The 21,408-nt window shown below is 32.5% G+C and overlaps 5 protein-coding genes across 7 annotated transcripts; 2 read left to right on the plus strand and 3 right to left on the minus strand.

The window, feature by feature from the left end:
• Window positions 1–737: 737 nt before the first annotated feature.
• On the minus strand, window positions 738–6,012 carry LOC123307334 (transmembrane protein 68). Of its 2 annotated transcripts, none has more exons than XM_044889591.1 (6): window positions 5,852–6,012; window positions 3,503–3,739; window positions 2,862–3,029; window positions 2,384–2,574; window positions 1,617–1,820; window positions 738–1,057 (listed from the first exon to the last, which is right to left on the minus strand). In XM_044889591.1, exons 1-6 carry the CDS (start codon window positions 5,886–5,888, stop codon window positions 932–934), a joined length of 963 nt encoding a protein of 320 aa, XP_044745526.1. In that variant the 5' UTR covers window positions 5,889–6,012; the 3' UTR covers window positions 738–931. The 2 variants fall into 2 exon arrangements, with proteins under 2 accessions (XP_044745526.1, XP_044745527.1); XM_044889592.1 differs by having other exon boundaries at window positions 738–1,068.
• Window positions 6,013–6,502: 490 nt separating this feature from the next.
• On the minus strand, window positions 6,503–7,891 carry LOC123307335. The gene is made up of 2 exons (XM_044889593.1): window positions 7,673–7,891; window positions 6,503–7,614 (listed from the first exon to the last, which is right to left on the minus strand). The coding sequence occupies exons 1-2, from the start codon at window positions 7,875–7,877 to the stop codon at window positions 7,475–7,477; spliced, it is 345 nt and encodes a 114-aa protein (XP_044745528.1). The 5' UTR covers window positions 7,878–7,891; the 3' UTR covers window positions 6,503–7,474.
• A 701-nt stretch (window positions 7,892–8,592) lies between these two features.
• Window positions 8,593–12,002, plus strand: LOC123307333 (ATP-dependent RNA helicase DDX24). The gene is made up of 10 exons (XM_044889590.1): window positions 8,593–8,834; window positions 8,948–9,206; window positions 9,266–9,364; window positions 9,480–9,581; window positions 9,970–10,123; window positions 10,228–10,514; window positions 10,567–10,789; window positions 11,047–11,276; window positions 11,456–11,627; window positions 11,708–12,002. Exons 1-10 carry the CDS (start codon window positions 8,706–8,708, stop codon window positions 11,994–11,996), a joined length of 1,944 nt encoding a protein of 647 aa, XP_044745525.1. The 5' UTR covers window positions 8,593–8,705; the 3' UTR covers window positions 11,997–12,002.
• A 996-nt stretch (window positions 12,003–12,998) lies between these two features.
• On the plus strand, window positions 12,999–18,607 carry LOC123306891 (protein krasavietz). Of its 2 annotated transcripts, none has more exons than XM_044889081.1 (8): window positions 12,999–13,058; window positions 13,811–13,881; window positions 15,168–15,344; window positions 15,635–15,795; window positions 15,912–16,226; window positions 16,309–16,536; window positions 17,914–18,240; window positions 18,320–18,607. In XM_044889081.1, exons 2-7 carry the CDS (start codon window positions 13,821–13,823, stop codon window positions 18,238–18,240), a joined length of 1,269 nt encoding a protein of 422 aa, XP_044745016.1. In that variant the 5' UTR covers window positions 12,999–13,058; window positions 13,811–13,820; the 3' UTR covers window positions 18,320–18,607. The 2 variants fall into 2 exon arrangements, with proteins under 2 accessions (XP_044745016.1, XP_044745015.1); XM_044889080.1 differs by lacking the exon at window positions 12,999–13,058 and adding an exon at window positions 13,071–13,324.
• Window positions 18,608–18,971: 364 nt separating this feature from the next.
• LOC123306892 (microsomal glutathione S-transferase 1-like) lies at window positions 18,972–20,695 on the minus strand. Its single transcript, XM_044889082.1, has 3 exons — window positions 20,343–20,695; window positions 20,177–20,253; window positions 18,972–19,397 (listed from the first exon to the last, which is right to left on the minus strand). The coding sequence occupies exons 1-3, from the start codon at window positions 20,478–20,480 to the stop codon at window positions 19,139–19,141; spliced, it is 474 nt and encodes a 157-aa protein (XP_044745017.1). The 5' UTR covers window positions 20,481–20,695; the 3' UTR covers window positions 18,972–19,138.
• Between the last annotated feature and the right edge of the window lie 713 nt (window positions 20,696–21,408).

Genomic DNA, 21,408 nt, shown 5'->3' on the forward strand with positions numbered 1-21,408 from the left:
GCGGATTAAAATTGGAGAATTTTTTCGCGGCATTACCTCATTTTTTTGTTTTGATCATAAAGGTTGAAGTTTTTCATGATAGGAGGTTGCACCAGAATATCTTCAGCTACTAAATAATTTATTATATAACTGGCTTCGAGTCAAAAAAATTTTAATGTGAAATCTGAATATAACAGCAGGTATGTATAATTTCAATATTCCTTTAACATTTCTTCTGCTAATGCTCAAGCTTGAAGGGACTAACAGATTGATTCTCTAGTATAATTTTTGTCTCCATTTCTTAACAGGAACCCCATTGTTTGATATTTATAAGGAGAATCTCTGAAAAGAATATATGCAGGTTGAGAATAACATTTTTCCATTATAGGCTCTACAATGAGTTAGATAGTTGGAAAGAGAGCCATTTGTGACCAGTTGAGCGCGATGGATGGAATGTTTTCCCCTCTTATTTACAATTAGTGAGCTCTTAGTCACATCTCAGGTAAGTCCATGATCGAAAAAGATATCCATGTGAATTACGTTATATTATCTTGAAATATTCAGGTTTTTGCCCATAAAACTGTAATAATGAGCGCTTGTATAAAAATTGGAAGTTATAGGCCATCACCCTTAAAATTTTTCAGGTGCCCAAAAACCGTTTAAGATTTTAGGGATAAGTTACTGGCCATCGTATGCCCACCATTTCATTTTAGTAGTGAATGTTTCAGCTAAAACCAGACTCAAAAGAAACGCAGAAATTTACTTAAAATTGAATTTATTTTTTTTCAATTTAATACTCGTTTATAATCAACAATTTTATCATACAAAAAAATTAAAAAATTTTACAACCGGAATCTTCCTTCTTATTCTACAACTCGTCTTGATATCGACCTAGCCCAAAAATTAAAATTGTTAATTTACAGCAGAAACTCGTTTTTCTTAAGTACGTTTTTCAATCATCGTGACTATTCTTAGGAAAGCGTTTCCTAAAATATGGAATTCTGTCCATAAGTCCCATAAGGATACTTCCTGGTAACCTCTGGTGTCTCTGGATCAATTCTTCCAGTGAATCGCTGACCTGAAAGAAATCTGTATTCACTTATTCAGCACATTAACTGGTACAAACCAAAATATTAACAGTTACAGAGTATGCTTTTTGTGCCAGAAATAGATAGACAATTAGAAATTTCAATTACATATGTTCAACCATTTTTTCATTGCTATGATAAAAAAAGGTGATAAAAAACCCCATCAATGACCAAAATATCCTGACACATAAAGTTTGGGTTGCTATTTGAAAAACTCGACTACCCTTGGCAAACTTCTCAATTATACATTAAATTTGTCATTTGAAATACAAATGGATTTTTTTCGAGCATTTTACTGCAAAAAAAAATACCGAAGATATGAAAATATATCTGGAGGCCTAGAATATACTGTAAGAATCAGCTCTATAGATCTCGGCACATTAGAACACTGAGAACACAGCTGATTCTTGTAGTATAAACTAGAACGATTGAATATTATACTCCCAGAAATGTGAAAAATGAAGTGACGTTTAGCAGATATTATTTGGAATCGAAATGCTTCTTCTCAGAGGAAGATGTAATTAAATATTTTTTCTCTGCAATATTTACCTTCTTCTGGAGTTCTTCAGGCGTTAGATTTGGATCATAATCAATAGGTTTTCCGATGTGACTGACGAGTTTTACTGGAAAACCCCCGTATACAGGTGCGAAAGGCAGCTTGAACTTTGCATACAATTTCAGGAAAATTCTACGTCCAATTCCAACTGTCCTAAATGCCTCCCTCAAATTCTCAGTGTACATGGGGATTATTTTCTACATACAAATCAAATCATCAGTTAATTATATATTATATAATATTTTTTCTAATCAAAGTGAGGAAACAACATGCATAAACATGCTTACAATGAAAATACCTTCGGAATTATGTATTATTAGATGCTTTTTGATATCAAGAGGTTCCTAGGATTTGGGCGATAGGGGATGTAAGTAATTGGCGCGAGAAGTTTTTTGAGAACCGATAACGAAAAAAAGTGCGATCGAAAAGGAGACTCGATGTATTTATTGTCTGAACTCATTAACATTTCAATTGAAAACCTCATTCTCTGCAGCCTTGGAATGTTAGTAAAAAAAAATGCCTTTCTCTGAATCTCATTGTTTCCAAAAAAACTACATTTTTTTTTCGGCAACATTATTAGTGACTTTTATTTCAGCATTTATTTCTGCATTTGTCCCATGTTATCTGCGGTACCATTTTTAACTCGCCACATTTCAGAAAGGGAGAAATTTTTCAAATTGTTTTGCAGATATCAGATCCAACCACAACTTAGATGAAATTTTTGAGAAATTAATATCAATTACACATTTCAAATACTAACCACTTTCGCTTCTATTGCTACTTTCGCGAATCCGAAGCGTTTTTTCCACATTAAATTATAGTTTCGGCTGAATTGTGCCTCATAAACCCCGCCAGGGGATATTGCTAGAACATTTCCTTCCTTTAGAATATTAGCGCAACTTTGTATTGTTCCTGGTACTACCTTCATACAATCTGCTATTATACCGAAACCTAAAATCCAATTACAACCGATTTAGTTCATCAGGTGAGATGTTTTAGAAATAATCTTTTTCAATGGTTGCATAAAGTTTTCTACTCGCGTATTATTTACGCGGATGGCGCGAATAATAAGCCATCACAAGATTCTCGAACAATAATCGATTTAGTAAAGAATTATTCACACTATATCTTGGTAAAGTTATATAAATATTTCATACAGCGAATAAACTGACAGCATTCGTTGTCCACATTTTTTCTTCAGACACAAAAACTACCGGATCAATATAACAAATTCTTACCTGAGAATTTGAACAGAAAATTATCCGCTACAGTATGAACCATGCGGTTTTTAAGGAAATAAACTTTAGCTAAAAAATAATAAATATCAATAGGAATCGCTCCATGGTAATAAATAATAAGGGCGGGTTCTGAATCTGGAATATTTTCTAATCCGTCTATTTCGTAACCTGAAAAACAATATCTTTTGAAATTTACATACACTCCCACACTCTGGAATTCACATTAAATGACACATCACTTCTACATCTATATACATACAGAGTGAGTAAAAAGTAATATGCCAGAATTAATATATCCCTCAATCATTATATTTTGTAGAAATTATTCAATAAGGTCAATTTTGATTTTAAAATAGTATTTTTCAATTGAGGAGTTTGTCATCCACCCTCCACGAGGACTGGGTTCTATTTTCCAATATTTCCTTTTTACATGACGAACTCCTCAATCATACATGATAAGTTGCGTAATAAAAATTGACCAAATAGTAAACGTCGAAGATATGAATTTTGTGCGTTACTTTTTGCTCACTCTGAATAGCCGTCGACCACTGCATTGAAAAACACTAAAGCTGGAAAAAGCCAGGAGCCATAATAAGTGCATAATGACAAAAAAATCGCTTCTACATCCTAATATTACTCACTATGCCAAATCCAACCGTGCGCATCCCAAACGGCACCAACAAACTTTCTTCCTGCCTCCCATCGGTCCCCCGATGAAAGAGTGTCCTTTATATTTCTCCAATGAAGTTTGTATATGTACAAGGTAAACGCGGTAAAATAAAATAATATGACTATAATCAAAGGAAGTAAAAAAGTTACTATCAATGGGGTTAGACACCATGTGAGCCACAATGTTAAGTCTATATCTATGTACTCCACTGAAACAAATTAAAACGAATGAGCACGTAGGAAAATAAAATGGAAAATTTGGTAGTACATGAGAATAGTGACATCTGATGAAAATTCAGAATATGAACACCAATACACAATACGCGTAGTGTTCCTACAAACATCAGTAGAAAATCGATTAAGCAGTGCAGTTCAAGGAGATGAAATCCCGTTCCACCATTAGAATAATATTTTTGAAATCATCCTCGTTCAAGCCATCAAATAACAAGCGTTAAAAAAACGAGGTCAATCGAAGATCGTATGGGATTATCTAGAATCGATTACCTGGTCCATGTAGTTGGGACGTTCAGTGCTTAAGTGGACTAACAAGATATTATACACACTATACAGGGTGTATCTTGGAAGCATTTCCCGACAAAGGCATAGGGGTTTTTTCCGACTCCGAATAATTCAGAGATTAATAATTAATATGTCAGCAATGTTTATGGAACACCTGTATAATCGCAAACCAACAAGTTTTGTGGGGTCATGATTGAAGGGTTCTAGAAGATTATAGAGTTATACTCTATAATCTTTGATCATGAGTTCATTTTATGACGTAGACTGACTGAAGTTTATATTTCGACAGATTTTTCGGAGAATTTTTCAATGAAGAAACAACCTATGTATCGGCATGTGAAGAGGAATTTTTGATAAGAAAAACTAATCACAAATGTTAAATTAATCAGTTCAAATCAGTGGGACAGAAAAAAATTCAAAGACACAAAATAAGAACAAAATTGATTGAAAAATGTTCTTGCAGCTTATACCGAATACCAAAAATTGTTTTACTGTTTCTGCTTCAAGACAGGAAGCTAAATACAATAGTTATTACAAAAAATTGTGCGCTGTACGCCTCAATTAATATCGGAACAATATGGATGAAATAATTCAATTTCTGTATCAGATTTATCCATTGGACAATAAATTGAAGATATCTTTTTTTTGATATTTCAAGGTAATATTATCACCTAATGTCCTAACTTGAGATAATCCGTTCAACGTATGACATAACCGGTGACGCTATATCTTGTTTTGAATTGGCGATACTTATTTTTACAAAAATACAATATAGAAATATACACTGTTTTTACGTTTTCAAAGGGCCTAAAGTGCAGATTATTAGAAAAACCACCAGCGGCGCATCCAGTGGGGGGTTGAAGGGTTCAAGCTCTCCCCCAAAAGTATATAGCAAATTTCACATACTTTTATATATATCCGAGGAGACTCGGATGTACTATATACATATTTTTTTTAGCGTTTCACTATCTGCTTTTATAAAATGTAAACTGGAACCACTGTTAGGAAATAGCTTTTATATACGTAAAAAAAATCCGCTCCTTTGAGCCCAAAAAGATTTCAGAATGGAGAATTAATAAAAATTAGTGCAATTTCAATAATTCTGCTTTATTTCCCCAAATCATTAAGAAGAATCCGTTGGCATCATAGGCTCAAAAGAAAGTAATGATATTTCTCGCTTTAAAACTTTTGTTGGAACAAGTGAACTTATGGAAATCCATTTTTTATTAGTAGATTTTTAAATACCAATTGAATATAATTAAAAGCAATTGTGACTTATAAATATTAATCATTTTTCAATGCAAATAGTTCAAACATTTGCTCAGAGTAAAAAAAAATCAATAAGAACCTGAAACTTGGCTAGAAAGTGCCATTCAATTTCTGATTAATTGATTGAACAAAATATTAATTTAAATTGGAAATGTGTAATTGCCACCTGCTAACATAATTAATGAGCTATGTAAAACAACAGATTTTATTTCAACATTAATTTAGAAGAGCATTGAGTTATCGTGCGAAAATATAAGAACAATAATTTAAAAGCTTTTTTATAATTGGGTACATACTGTCGTCCTCGTCTACTAGATAAAACAAATTGTAAACATATTTAGCAATGCTGAATTTCTTTATAAAGGTGGTCAAATATTCGAAAAAGGAAAAATAGAACAATATATTCAATATTGAATTTACTCATACGGTGCTTATACGGTTTGATCGTTATTTAAAATATTGTATGTTCTTTTAAAAAAATTAGGGTAAATGAAAATGATACCTGACCCAAAAATTTTTGGAAAAATATTTACCGAATCTTCCTCGAAGAAGATGCAGGAAGTCCAACATTTTTGCTTTGAATTATGCATTAACATTTTTCAACATATCGAACGTCCAAAATTAATAATAATAATAATAATGTCATGACAGAACAGTTTTTTGGGTTAATATTTACATCATACATTCATAGAAATTTTTTTTTTAGCCATAGAGACACACAAGTGACATGTCTCGGACATAGACCATAGAGTTAGAATAATCAGGGTCATTGGCGATTCAAGTTCATCTTCACGCCACCTGGTGGCGAAAATTTAAAACTCCAGAAGTAGGTTGAAGAAGTTGTTTAGCTTGGTTTTCAGATCGTCCATTTATAAAACAAACAGTAAACACTTGGTTTGAAGAATCCAGTGATTTATATTGTTTTGGTTTATATATTTGTATATTAAGATGGATGATAAATTAGTCAAAATGTCGAAATCGAAAGTGTTTTGTTGCGTTTATGGATGCAATAGTTGTGCCAAAAGGGACATGGTGTCCTTTCATTTTTTCCCAAACATAATAATTTACATTATTGAATTGAATTGTATTGTTTTCAAATTACTACCAGTACTACCACACTCCTAATCTTTTCAAAGAATTAATTCAAATCTCCAGGATAGGTACAGATATGTATAAACACATAATACATACATGCATAATTCTTTAATCAATGAAAAAACATAACATATACATACTTAATTTTTTAATTCAAAATGTCACAGAAACTTAACTATTCGAAAAAATGTAATGTTTTCCAAGGTTCGCTTCTGCATATTATTAGCCCCATCTTCAGTACTGACAACCCCGTCTTCTCTTCGAAAATTTCTGGAGCCAATGGTTCATATTTTATACCATGTCTGGTATAAACATTCGAAAATTGCTTGGGATAGAAATATGTTCTACATTTCTCTTCCCAATAATTTTTTGAATAGGTATACTGATCATAGCATCGAGAACCAGTGATTTGAAATTTTCTTTCTTGCTTCCAGAGAGCCTTATTGGATTCAGTTGTCATACATACATTTGAAGAATTGAACATAGCCAATTAATTGTATGTGATAATACACTGAGGGCATTTGAAATTCATTTGTGGGTCAAATTCATAGAAATTCTTCAGAAAATCAGAATTCATTCTGAAAATGAATCATTATAGTTTCAGAGGTTCAAATGAGATTATAGTTATTTTCTTGTGAGATGCAATGCTGGATGAAGGCATCTTATTTATAACAAATTTCCTTATATCTTCTTCATCCTGTGATCATCCTGCGCAGGGGACGTTTTGTCTTTTAAGTGATTCGTTTCAAGTGGAAGAGCTGGATATTTGGATTTAGTCTCTTTTTTCTTTTTCCACTAGCATTTTAGGTCGGTGCTTGAAATTTTCTCAAGTTTGAGAAGGTCAGTCCTGAAACAAAAAACACAAGGAACAGCAAAAAACTAACAATTATATTGTGTATATATGATTGTGAAATTGCAAGTCCTGATTCAGACATCAAATACATTGAATTTATACAACCTGGTGCACTCTAATAGAATTGCTGAAATATATTTGCACCTCCCTCCTAAACTGGCCTTACAAGAACAGGTAAATGCTGATATTATGGCCGATTCTTCATTGATTATAATTTTCCCTTAATCTCGTGAGGATCTGAGGAGGGGGCCGATGTTTGCAAACACAAACCAAAAACTTCAATGACTCTGCTGCTCTTTCCCAAATTTCCACACATCATAATATGCCCGGCATTCAAGACTGCTCCTCCTAAAATGTTTATTGTTTGGTCAATGAATATTTCATTTATAAATTTGCATTTACTCACCTTCTAATAAATTTCTGCTAGTAGGAATGGATCCTAAATATCTAGAATACTCCTTGAAGCTTAGGAATACACCATTTTCATTATTAGCCATCATTCTTGCGTACAAAAACAACGAAACTACACAAATTTCCTTCTGTTTACACTGATTCGACCTACTTGTGTAGATGTCACAAAACGAATGTTTATAGAGGGCGCAACCTACCATTGAATCGCGAATAGAGAAAGGTCTCTGATCAGGTTCAGGGATTTTTCAGTGAGTAACACATAGAGAAACTCTTGTCTCTGGAGTAACAGCTAGTAACCGAGCGGTTACTTCCCCAACTACTGTCCCTCCACAAAAATGAGGTAACGGCGTAAGTTACAGACGGTTTTATTTTTATTTCAAATTTCCTCAGGAGTTCTTATTTATTTATCATTTAGGGCCAGTCCCAATATTGCTGGTTTTACTGGCCCGCAATCGAATAACTCGAACGTCTGGGCATCGTCACTGGAAATACTCAAAGTATGGACCCTCCATAACTCAAAGATTATAACTCTATAATCTTTGGGAATACTGACAGTACTATCCGGGAATATCGGAACTATCCCATAGCTGTTTGGAAAAATATTAACGTCCAGTTTCATAATCAGGTGATCAGTGTTTTCACGCGAAATACTTGTGGTGGACAAATACATAACTCATCCTAGTGAAAAATCACGTTTCTAGATTAACCATGGATTTTCATAAGATATCGGCCAGATCAATTCAAATAAATAATTAGAATGTTGACAATTAACGTCACTCCTAGTTCGTTTGCTATGACACAGAACTCGTCGGTTTGAATGATTGGTTTGGGTACGTCTAAAAAAAACACCTGATGGTAAATGATAATGAAATCTGTGGCTATGTGATTCATGTAGTTCTTTGCTCTGTATTTATGATGTTCTGTGGCCATAACCTCATTTAGAAACATTTTCAATTTAATTCAAAATTTTTATTTTCTTTTGACAAAGATTAACTTTTCTCTTTGTGCTTGATAATAAAAAAACCAATATGAAAGTGAAAAAAATTATTGACCAAAAATGGAAACCTGTTGTGATTAATGGTTCAGTGTTTAATGAAGGATATGAAGATTTAGTTGGGATAGAAGAATGTACAGAATATGAACTCGTTAATAATCAGGTAAGATAATAAGCATGCAACTATTTCCCGTATAATGAGTATATTGCAACTCTTAGATGTATAACCCATGTTATTATGTATTTATATTGACAACCGCATTGTTTCATTTCAAGAGCAGGAAACGTAAATTGAAGAAAAGCGAATCAGATCACCAATTAAAAAAAAAACAGAAAAAAAAGAAAAAATGTGAATTAGAAATTGCTCCATCTAAATTGGGATCCACAGTTGAAGAAATCGATGAACAATCAAATGTAGAAACAAGTGCCTGGAACAGGTTTGGTCTTTCGGAACTCCTGTTGAAAGGAATAAGAGATCAAGGCTTTGAGTATCCAACAGAAATTCAATCGCTATCTTTACCTGCAGCAATTTTTGGTAAGCTAATTTTTCATAGCAATTTGAATTTGAATAACTTTTGGTTTCTCTTATTTTAGGTAAAAAAGATATACTAGGAGCAGCAGAAACAGGTAGTGGAAAAACATTAGCATTTGGTCTTCCCATACTGAATTCCATCATACAAATGAAATCGGACGGTAAGGGTATCTCTCTCATATATGTATCTCCTATTATAAACTGAAAAAAGACCCTTGGCAAACAAATTCTGCATAGAAAATTCCTGTTAAAAATAACCTATCTTATCTTTTACAGGTATGTGTGAGGAACATCCCCTTTTTGCAATCATATTAACACCAACAAGAGAACTTGCTATTCAAATAAAAAATCATTTGATTGCAGTGGCAAAGTATTCTGGTGAGCAATTCAATTGAATTCCTGTTATATGTTATATACCTACACTGAGGGTGGTCTGTATTAAAATTAGTGGTGCCATACTGGCACTTGTTGGGGACAAATCTTAAATCCTTTGTCTCAAACAAAGATCACTGAGTTTGGTGGGTCAGAATAAGTAGCCGTCGTTTCTGATTAAAAAAAAATATTGTTGCGTGTCTGTATTTCAAATGTATATTTATTTAAAATGCTGATTTTTGAAAATATTAAAGAAGCAGAAACTAACTGAAATTGATTTTTGGCTCATTTTTGCAATTTGGTTGTGATTGTGATGCAAATTTTTAAAAGGAAAATTAACATTGAGATTAACCAAGAAATATATTGTTATATGCAGTTTTATGTATATTTTCAGATATCAGTATAGCAGTTTTAGTTGGAGGAATGGCAGTGGTGAAGCAAGAAAGAGTATTGAGTAAATCTCCAGAAATTATTGTTGCCACACCGGGAAGATTATGGGAATTGGTGCAATTAGGATATGAACATTTGCTTGAAATTGATAAAATAAGGTGAATTATTAAAGACTAAGTTTTGTTAGTTGAATTTTTAAACTCAAAATAATTTCAATCATTTAGAAATACATAGATCACCTACGATTTATTTTTATTTTTAGATTCCTGGTTATAGATGAAACTGACAGAATGCTGGAAAGAGGGCATTTCCAAGAACTGCAGAGTATTTTAGAAAAGATAAATGGAAATGAAGAAGCCAAAAAACAACGACAGAATTTTGTTTTTTCTGCTACTCTAACATTAACACATGAGTTACCCAGGCATATTGTGAAAAAAATGAAACAATTCAGAAAGAATGTTGAAATGACCCCAGAAAAAAAACTTAAGAAAATTATTGACAGCTTAGGAATACATGATCCCAAAATTGTGGATATTACTAAGGGAATTGGTAATATATTTATTGGATATATTTATAGTTGGAGTTCATAAGTGTTTTTTAGGTTTATCAAATAATCTTTCCGAGGGAAAAATCAACTGTTTAATAGAAGAAAAAGATTATTACGTTTATTATTTTCTTCAGAAGCATCCAGGAAAAACTATAATATTTTGCAACTCGATTGGCTGCGTAAAACGCTTGACAACACTTTTAACATTGTTGGAGTGTCATCCATTACCTCTTCATGCATCAATGCAGCAAAAGCAACGATTGAAAAATCTTGAAAGGTGAGTCAAAGATTACAGTGCTGTAATTTGTGGTTTCAAAGCAGCCCTGTTCTTGAAAGTGAATAGTATAGAGTTAGATTATAATCTTTGAATTGAAAGATTCCTTCAATTATTTGTGTTTTGGTACATTATATTTCAAAGGAGGGACGTTTATAGAATCCGAAATTAAACTGTTTCCCATACGAAATTGAAAGCTTGATACTCTTTGATAATACACCCAATACTAAAGATTGAGTTTTAATTCAAAACTTTTTCAGGTTCAGAGATAGAGAAAATTCTTTATTAATAGCAACTGATGTGGCCGCAAGAGGATTGGATATTCCATCAGTGGACAATGTTTTGCATTACCAAACACCACGAACCAGTGAAAGTTACATTCATAGATCTGGAAGAACTGCTAGGGCCACCAAAGAAGGACTTACCCTTCTCATCATTGATGCATCTGAGATAAAGAAGTACATTGGGGTATGTCGTACCCTGAATAAAAGTGAGCATTACAACAAAGTATTATGTTGAGAACAATAATTGTCTTATTAGTTTATTTTATATTTTATTACATCAACTTTCACATTTCTGGAGTTGACAATTCAGATCTTTTTTCCCATCTAATATATTGATAATTTTATTGATATTTGTTGCGCATCACTATGAAAATTCTGCTTATAGGTGAAGATGTACCAAATTTCCCAGTTGAAAGGAACTATTTAGATGCAGTTAAGGAGAGGGTAAATTTGGCAAGAGAAGTGGATAAACTGCAATTACAAGTCCGAAAAACAAGTGCTGAGATTGGATGGTTTGAAAAAGCTGCCAAAGAAATGGATATCATAATTGACAATGTGTAAGTCTATTGAAATTTTTTTGTGGGCTAATCATAAAAGAAGAAAACAAAGATTTGAAAGATTGATTATTATTTTGCAGGTCACTCAACCATGACTCCAAAGACAGGGCAAAATATAAAAAGTTATATGACATTAAAAGGAAGCAGCTTGCTAATTTATTAGAGAAACCAATATTTCCAAGGGGGATCAATGGAAAATACCCTCTTATAAATCATCCTTCACTGGTTGACAATTTGGAAGTAACAGAAAACGCTATAGACACAATGAAAAAATCAGTTGAAAATGATACGAAAGACAAAAAGAAGGTGAAGTACTACAAACCCAGAAAGCCTAAAGATGGATCAACTAAAATTAAAAATAAACAATGAAAGAACTATTGTGTTTTCATTTCCCATTCATCCTGTTTCACATAATCAACATAATCTATTATTTGTCAAGTTGATATATGATAATCAACTTTCTTTTGGTGTTTTTTTTTTTTACTAGTGTTTACTTACAGAGCCAATACTTAAGCATAGATAGGTGTAAATTATATCTAGTATATAGTGAGAAGGGGTTACAGTTCACTGCGACCTTAAGGTCTATTGTGCCCCCTAACAGAGCTGTTTTCATCGCGCCCTTTACAGCTCGCCTTCCAGATCCAGAAAAAAAATTATATCTAAGCTCCATGGTGTTCTGTGGGATGACAAGCTTGTTTGCCAAAGATATTACACACACATGTGTAATATCTTTGTTGTTTGCACACAGTATTAATTTTCATGAATTAAAAATATAAAACTGCCAAAATTATCCAGTGGCGTGACTTTTTTGGGTTACAGCAAAACAATGAATATGATGTTTATGAAGTAAAATGAATGGATTTAATTATCTCATTAATTTTGCTTCTTTCTTCGAAATTATAATAACTATATGTATCCAAAATATTATAAGAAATATTGAGAAATGACATGTGATTTTACAGCAAAATTCCTAAAAAAGGTTTTTTCATAGAATCAATTGAAATCAAAGATATTACACATGTGTAATATCTTTGATTGAAATCAATAAAATTTTGATTTCTCGAGAGATTTCAGACATTTCTGGTTATGGACCAAAAGCACGATTTTATCAAAGAGTAACCAACTCTTTGGTTTTATTCTTTACCAAAAACAAACCCTTCATAACCATGTTCTGCCACTGGTTTTCTACTTCCATTAAATTATTTTTCGTGTGATTTTATTTTTCCTATAAGTCGTTTTTATGGCAATTGAATTCTATAATAAATTATATTTCTAAATAAAAATTTCATTTCAAAACGATTTGTTATTATTATACCGTGGCAGAGATACATGTGTCGGAATCACAGAAAAACGCATTCCTTCAATCAATCCAAAATCCTAGTTTGTTACTTTCATTCGTTCGAGCAATTTCGATCATTTTAATTTTTTTAAGTAAGTTAGAGGAAGTTATTGTATTATTTGACTTTATTTCATTTTTAAGTTTAATAAAATTATCGGGGTATTTCATTTTTGACTAAAAGAGCTGAAGAAATATTTTTCAAATATCCGCGCTTTAAACTACTGATTCAATTTTTCACCATTTGTGCCGCTAGTATTGCAGAAGCAGACGCAGTTCGCGAAAAGCATACCATTTGACTGTTCTCAAGAACCGTCACTTTCTTTGATCGCGTGAGGTGCTTCTTTAAGACAGTCTTAATGTAAGTAAATTCTAAATAAACGAAATATTTGGTGCTATATATTTATATTCAGCAGAATCTTTATTCACCTTAAGATATTTCTCGTTGAAACGTACTCTGCTCTTTCATCTGCAAGTTTTAACAATGGTGGCCATGCATGCTGAGAAAGTTAAACTATTTTTAATCCAAAGGAACTTATTCGATCATCTTTCAACTATGTTCAATTGAATATATGAAAAGTTTACTTTATTTTAAGAGACTCGATCAGTTTTACGTCATGTAATATCCCATTGTATCCTTAGTCTGTGACATCTTATTTCAACAACACAGTTAATGTAAATTTCATTAGGTCGTTGACTCATTTCGTTAAAATTTGGAACCTCTCAATCTTCTAAATAACGGTTTCATTTATACTTTCTCCTCATCACTTGATAATACATAGGTTACTTCCACCTCATGAGTAACAATTGGAAAACATCGTTTTTTGAACAATACCTTTGTTTCCAGAAATTTTTGTATGAGTCAAAAGGTAGAAAAACCAGTCTTATCCGGTCAACGCATCAAGACCAGAAAAAGAGGTAAGTGAAAGTATCAAATCTCACCCTGTTGATTCAAAGTTCTCAAAATAAAATGCTCTATTGTGAGGGGTAAAAGCGGACTATTTTTATAATTCTCGATCCCCGTCTAAGAATAAATGTAATAATAGTATTTTTGGTCATTCCATACTTTCTTTGAGCGTTATTTTCCATAAAATTGAAATTGCTGTCAAAAATTCGGGTTTTTCCAATATTATTTTCGTGATAATCATGTTTTATGATGAAAAGAATGGAGCCTTGTTTGTATGTTCGCAAATTAAAATATATTTATGAAACAATGAATTGCAGAACAAGAACATTCTAATTGGAAAAATACCAAAGTAATTCATTGTTATTAAGTTTCTGGCTATTTCATGGAAAACAAAATGAAATTTTTGAGCTTGCCAACAGTTTTATCATGAGAGTTGAGTGAACTTATGGGAATATATAATTCAATTGGAAAATAATATTTATATGAAGTTTATTTCACTATATAACTGCAAATTTATCATCTGTGAAGATGATTACTTTGTGATTCAAATTCCACAATACAATCATGATGACTCCTGTATCCAGAAGCAGAGATAGTCGAGAAGTGTATTGAGCCGCTTACTATAGTCCTTCGAGAAATATTTCATTCAATTCTGAAAATAAATGGAGACTAGAAAATTGGTATTTTTTGTGGTTGAAAGCTGGAATATACTCACTAATATAAAATTATCATTTTGTACCTAAATCTGAGTGGAATTCAGTGCTTTAACAAAGAGCCTTCACATAGATCTTGCCAGTACCCAGAAACCCTATTATCACAATTTGAGTAATTAGAAATTTTTTATGATGGATTTCAAATCTGCTGTAATTGAAACGAAATGCTTATTGATAAGTGTTATGATGATGTTAAGATGACACAATATTGAATAATTTTTTCATTTTGAAAATGAGGTGAATTCATATTGGTGAAATTTTCAATATTGTAACATACACAAGTATGCCATAGACAACAAATTCTGTATCACAAGAGAACAATTATGAAAGAATGTGGATTAATTGTTGTACTGAACAATCACTTTGTTTGTGGTAATGTTGTAGGTGTTGATAATTTTAATTAATCACTCTAGTAGAAGTATCTGGTGGCTCTCGTTTATGTTATATACTTTATCTCCCTTTTATCTTGCAATTTTTCCCTTTTTTAAGTTTATATATTACTTACTATGGTAGAATATCAACATTGGAATCTGATTAATAAACATAAATATTATAAATTTTACCCAATCCGTGTTATATTTCAGATGAAAAAGAAAGATATGATCCAGTTGGATTTAGAGATGCAATAATCGCAGGACTTGATAAATGTTCTAATGACTTTGAATCTATTTCACGTTTTCTGGACAGTGCTGGTAATAAGTTAGATTATCGTCGTTATGGAGAATGTCTATTCGATATCCTCATCGCTGGAGGAATACTTGGTAAATATAATTCCAAAACTTTATTGTAGATGTTGAGTAAGGTCTTCTTAAATAATTGTAACATCGCAGTGGGTGTCGAAATATTCTCATTTTGCAGAAGTTTCCCAGAATTGAGAAAAATAATTAAATTTTCATGATATTTTTTAGTATTGAGAGGCAAAGAATAATTGGAAGCCCACAACAATCATTTATTAAGATCATCTATTGCACCATTACCATTTGTTTTAAATTTATAAAGAACTGTAATGAAATTGCTCTAATTATGAATACAATTTTTATTTTTTAATTAGTTCCTGGCGGCACACTTTCTCAGGAAGGAGAAGGCCCATGCAAAACAGACGCATGCATATTCAGCGCTCCATCGGAAATCAACATGGAGGTAATGAAGAACTGGGAACAAGTTTTCACCAAGCTTATGAGAAGATATAAATATTTAGAGAAGATATTTCAGGTGAGCAGAAATTTACATGCTTAAACCCTAGTTGGTTTTGAATATGAGTAGATTTTTATTGAAGAAAAAAATAAAAATTTGTTCCTATAAAGGTAACCAAAAAAATTTATTTTCAGGATGAGATAAAGAAGATTCTTGTGTTTGTGAAGTATTTCAGCGTGGAGGAGCGTTTAAAACTTTCGGTTATGGTATCTTTGTGGATTTCAAATGGAAGCATCCCATTCAATGTAATTACAGTGCTTAACAACTCTTACCTGGTGAAGGACAATCTCGCTTTGGATTTTCTCATTGAAGTGTTCAAGTGTTGGCGTCAAGAACGTGGAGTGAACTCGCTCTACTCGGCCATCAAAAAGTCCAACATTGAATCTCTACTTATGAGTTTTGTGCCAGACACCAAACAGGCACAAACATATTTCCGCACTGCCTTCAAGGTTTGTACCGAATGTCAATTCATTAAAACAATGGGCATGAAGAAGTGAAGTGATATTTCATTATCTTCATTACTTTTTTCAGGAAAATGGTTTAGAAGAAATTTTGAAACTGTATTATGACCAAAGCCAACAGGTGGCTAAGAAGGAGTTGCAAACGCTATTGCAAGATAGTTTAACTGAAGGAAAAGCTCATAAAGAAATAGTAAACGAACTGAAAGAAATGGCTGCCAAAGAAGAGATCCAACCGCATGAAACCATTTGCATCATCTGGACCACCATCATGGCTATTCCTGAATGGTCCAAAAAAGAAGTGAGTAGAAAGAAAATTATTAGTGTAAAATTTCTTAGTAATTTTTATTTATGGCAACACTATCTGGGTAAGATGGTCCTTTTCATATACAGAATGTTTTTGAAGGTGAAAGTTAGTTCAAAAGAAGGTGGAACTGGTCAAAATTATGCCCTTGACATATGGAAGTTTGAAAAAAATAATAAATCCGTTTCTGAGGACCTAGATTCAGAATCTATAAAAAAAAAATTGGTGCAATTTATGGAAGACAGGATTTCGATGATAAGACGCTTATTGATTCTGATATAAATCATAAGAATGGTTCACAATTTTGAATCTATCAATATAAAATTTTGCAATCTTGGTATTCCTCGGAAGTGTAACAAAGCCTTTTCGAATTTTACCGGAATTTCATGTTAGGTTAGGTTAGGTTAGGTTATAAGTAATATGGGGGAGAAAATGTTTTTTTTTTTTAATGCAGCTTCATCCTATACAGGGTGTCTTAGGTCGTACATTTATAACTTGGTTATTTCAAATAATATGCCCCTTAAAGTATACAGGTTGAGTCTTCAACTTCTAGAGATCAAAAACTCTTCCCTTTACGATTTTTTCCAATATGGCTCGATTGAAAAGGTACAGGTTGTTGAAAATTCATTAAAAAATGCAATATTTTGAGTTATATCTCACAAACAATTTCATCCAATGGAATCATTTTCGGAATATGTATAGTTTTTCATTGATGCGATGAATCTTCCCCAAACACAAAATTCCTCAGAGATCTTCCAGTTTCTTCATTATGAGCATTACATTCCTTTAAAATACCAGAAATTCAAGGGACCCAACTCTTAAAAGTACTTTGGCATGCAACAGTTTGAAATATTGACAGAATTAAATTACATTGATCTTGTTCAAAGTTGTCCACACAATCTTACCTGATATAAAAATGTGCTGAAAATAAGTAGCACTTTGTCAACTATGTCCCATGCACTTTCATTACAGTGTCTGGATTTTTCTCAATTGTTTCACCTTACAACAATTTTTCGACCCAACACAATTTTTTAGATTGTTTCGAGTGTACTGAACCATTGTAAACTACGACATCTGTTTCATTTTTCCACATCTGGTGTCTTCTTCCACTGTCACACACTTGAAATTTGATGAAATAAAATTGAACTTTGGGGGATGATAACTCGGCCATCTTGAGTATTTTATGTGGGCGTTTTTTGGTGGAATAATAAGTTGTACCTTCGATTAAAAAAAAGATTCCATTTGAAAACACCCTGTATATGTTATTGATTTTCTCACATTGACACAAGCAATGTTTTTCTCCCTTAATTCTCAAAGTTCATACATCCAATTAAAATTGTGTATCTAAATTATTTATTTCTTGTGATATTTCAGGAGTTAGTAACCGATCAAGCTGTCCGTCACCTGAGGCAGTATGTTGCACTGTTTACAGCATTTGCACAAACTGAACGTGCCCAGCTAAGTCTTTTGCTCAAAGTTCAAGAGTACTGCTACTCAAATATGACATTTATGAGAGCATTCTTGAAGATCGTCATGCTTTTCTACAAAACCGACGTTCTACCTGAGCAAGTCATCATTAAATGGTATAAGCAGGATTACAATGTCAAGGGAAAAATGATGTTTGTTGATCAAATGCGTCAGTTTGTTGAGTGGTTACAAAACGCCGAAGAAGAAAGCGACTCTGACGGGAGTAGCGACTAGGTATGTCGGAATTGTTTAAATTTTCTTGGATTTTTCAAATTTGGATTTATTTTAATGTTTGCATTTTTCGTTTTCGCAGGTATCAAAACCGCCCTTTGAAAAATGAAGATAGTGCCACACCAATACAGTTTCAGCCTTTTTTTCTTGGTAAATTTTCCTTTTGATTTGTAAAAATATTTCTGGTGCCTTACTTCCATTAGTATGAGGCAAATAGTGACCCAAGGATCTGAATATCTTTTCCACTGAGTTATCATGAAATAAAAAAGAGAAAAATGCTGAACAGAAAAATTTACAATGGAAGATGGAAACTATGTTATTTAATGAAATGATTTATTGTCAATTTTTTTAATATACAAAATAAATTTTAGTATAATTTCTCCATTTTTCAACCAGTCAGTTTTGATTGAAATTCAAGAATGCTCCAGCGTTCACTTAATTTGGCATTTTCATTGTGCTAAGGGTTTTCTTCAACTTCAAATTTAGTCTTCAGAATGTTCATTATCTTATTCCTTCAAATTTTTGATTGAAAAATTTCATATGTTGAAGTACAGTAATTTTTTGTATTTCCATAAATCTGAACGAGATGTAAATTTCAAGAGCCTTAGATTAAGTGAATCTGTAAAAATTGTAAAAGTACAAGAAATAACAAACTTTTTTCATTGTGATAGTTTTGATTTAATAACACAACAGATTTTCGCAATTCGAATAAAAAGAATCAGAAAACATGAAAATAACGTGATTATAATTTCATTTAATTAACAATAGATCGTTACAGGTACAATGTTTGATGCAATATATTCGTCATACAAATTTTTGCAGATTATGGTTGTACGCAGTGTCGTGGTTATAGGTGCTCAAAATAGTACTTTGTTTAAAATTCAAAATTGTCAGAATTTCGTCATGTTAACAATCCTTGTAAAGAGTCCAAAAATATCAGTAGAGCCATGAGAGCGGTAATGCCAAATCCAATACCCCATAAAATTGCTCTAGTTGGCTGGGGACAAACGAATATTGCGTATACGATACTGTGCAATATTCTAACGATAACAAAAGCAATGAATAAAATGTACGCTAGCCATGATGAAGGGTTTGTGTATAAAAAAAGATAGGCGATGAACAAGAATGGCAAGATGTTTTCCAAGTCGTTCTGGACAGCTCTGAAAAATAAATTTTGAGTCAGGCATTATGTTGTGGAACATATCATCAGTTTATGTGTATTTACGAAACTTTGTATTTTATTCCTCAATTTTCAATCTTTAAAATGGGTTCATCGGATCAAAAAGTTAAGATGCTTAGCTTAACACATCCGCCAATGAAAATATAATGTAAATGATGATCATGTAAAAAGGTTCATTATTGGATATAATAACCCAAAAAACGCATAATTGCTGTTGGAATCAGTAATTTCAAGTGCGGTACTTTCCCGCACTTGCTCGGGAAAAACACTGTATTTATGATTTTTACTGCGACCTTGCATTTTCGAACCATTTATCATTTCAGTTTTGCAAGTATCACTTACCAGTGCCGGAAAAATCACCAGCTGGAAATAAATACTCAGGAAACTGAAATTAGTGGGGGAAAGTGTGTGAAAATGCACTGTAAACAGAAAGTAGTTAATTTTCGTAACAAGTGCGGAAAATGACGCTTCGGTTACCAGTAATCGCGTGCGGAAAAGTCACTTAACGCATGATTTGGGAACATTATTTTTTTTACAACCACTCATTGCAGTTGTGGAAGTTTACCGCCAATAGAGCCGGGTAGAATTTATACTGTTTCCCACTAGTGCAGGAAAGTGACACTTTTGAAACTGAAATAAAATGCGGGAAAAGTAAAAAAAATATATTTTCATCCATTCCCTATAATACGCTCTCGTACCCATGCAAATGGGTAAACAATCTGCACTTAATGATCCTAATTAATATGATGGATGCCTTACCTTCTTATACGTTCTACGTCGTTGTTGAGTTTCACTTCGCCCTTGAAGAATTTGGCGTCTTCTTCACTTATGAACACCTAAATCAAATTCAATAAATCGGCGTAACAATCATTAAAATAAGCAATCAAAATATTTCCTCTGCAGATTTATTAAATTAATCACTTACTTTGTGCCTCATTCTCGTGAGAATTGTAAAAACAATCAATGCCATTATTTTAAAAATAAGGATCGAAGAACATAACATGTATAATTTGAACAATTTATCAGCTCTGTTCAATTCTGAGGAAAGGCTTCTCAGATCCATTTTCTTTTTGTGAACACGGCACGGAATTGATAGGAATAACAACGGAATCAAAATACGGAAAACTTCTGAATGTCAATTTCTGAATTCCATCGATGAGATTTATTATGAACTTGAGCACCTTCGACTGATGGCGAAAATGATAACCGGTTTCGGAATGTTTTGTGCTCATTATTGTCCTGAATTGAATTTCTCACGATTCAGTTTAACTTATAGTGACAAACCTTGATACTTGATTGTAGAGTTGAATAAATGAATCTGATGGACACTTTTTATTGAAGCATCGCATGTTCCCTGAATCTTCTTTCCGTCCAAATAACAATTTTTTAGGTTCCGTATTTCAAATCCGGTTTTCAGTACCTGCACTTCACAGCTTTCTGTTGATTAGGAATAATCAAAGTTATCTTGAGTAATTAATGACATGCAAAAGTTCAATAGACAGTTTATCTATATTGCACGTTATAAATACACGACAATTTTTATTTGATATCTAATTGATGCATTAATTGAAATTTCACACAAATTTCAATCTCTCCATCATAACGGGTTTTCAGAAAATTCACCGTCAGATAGATCGATGAATTCACAGTAGGACTGAAACAATTATTTCCTTGTACCAAAAAAAAAAATATATACCAGTTGATTCGCACTTCTGTTGTACCATGTTTTTACTCATGGTTTTATTGCTGCATGAAAAAATCTATATACAGAGGCCGGCCAATATATGAAACCAATAAAGGTAAACTTCATTCAGTGAAAACTCCTCAAATAATCACAGCATGCGTAAAAGCCCCTTTTGATGATGTCCTCAAATGAGTCTCAATATTAATTTATGTAAGTCCGATTTGAATCCATAAATAAATAATTCTCAGAAGCGAAAAGAATTTACAGGGTTAGGAAAAATTATCAGACCGGTGTCCATTATCTCCAA

Source organism: Coccinella septempunctata, chromosome 2 (assembly GCF_907165205.1).
Source record: "Coccinella septempunctata chromosome 2, icCocSept1.1, whole genome shotgun sequence".
NCBI classification, from domain to species: Eukaryota; Metazoa; Arthropoda; class Insecta; order Coleoptera; family Coccinellidae; genus Coccinella; species Coccinella septempunctata.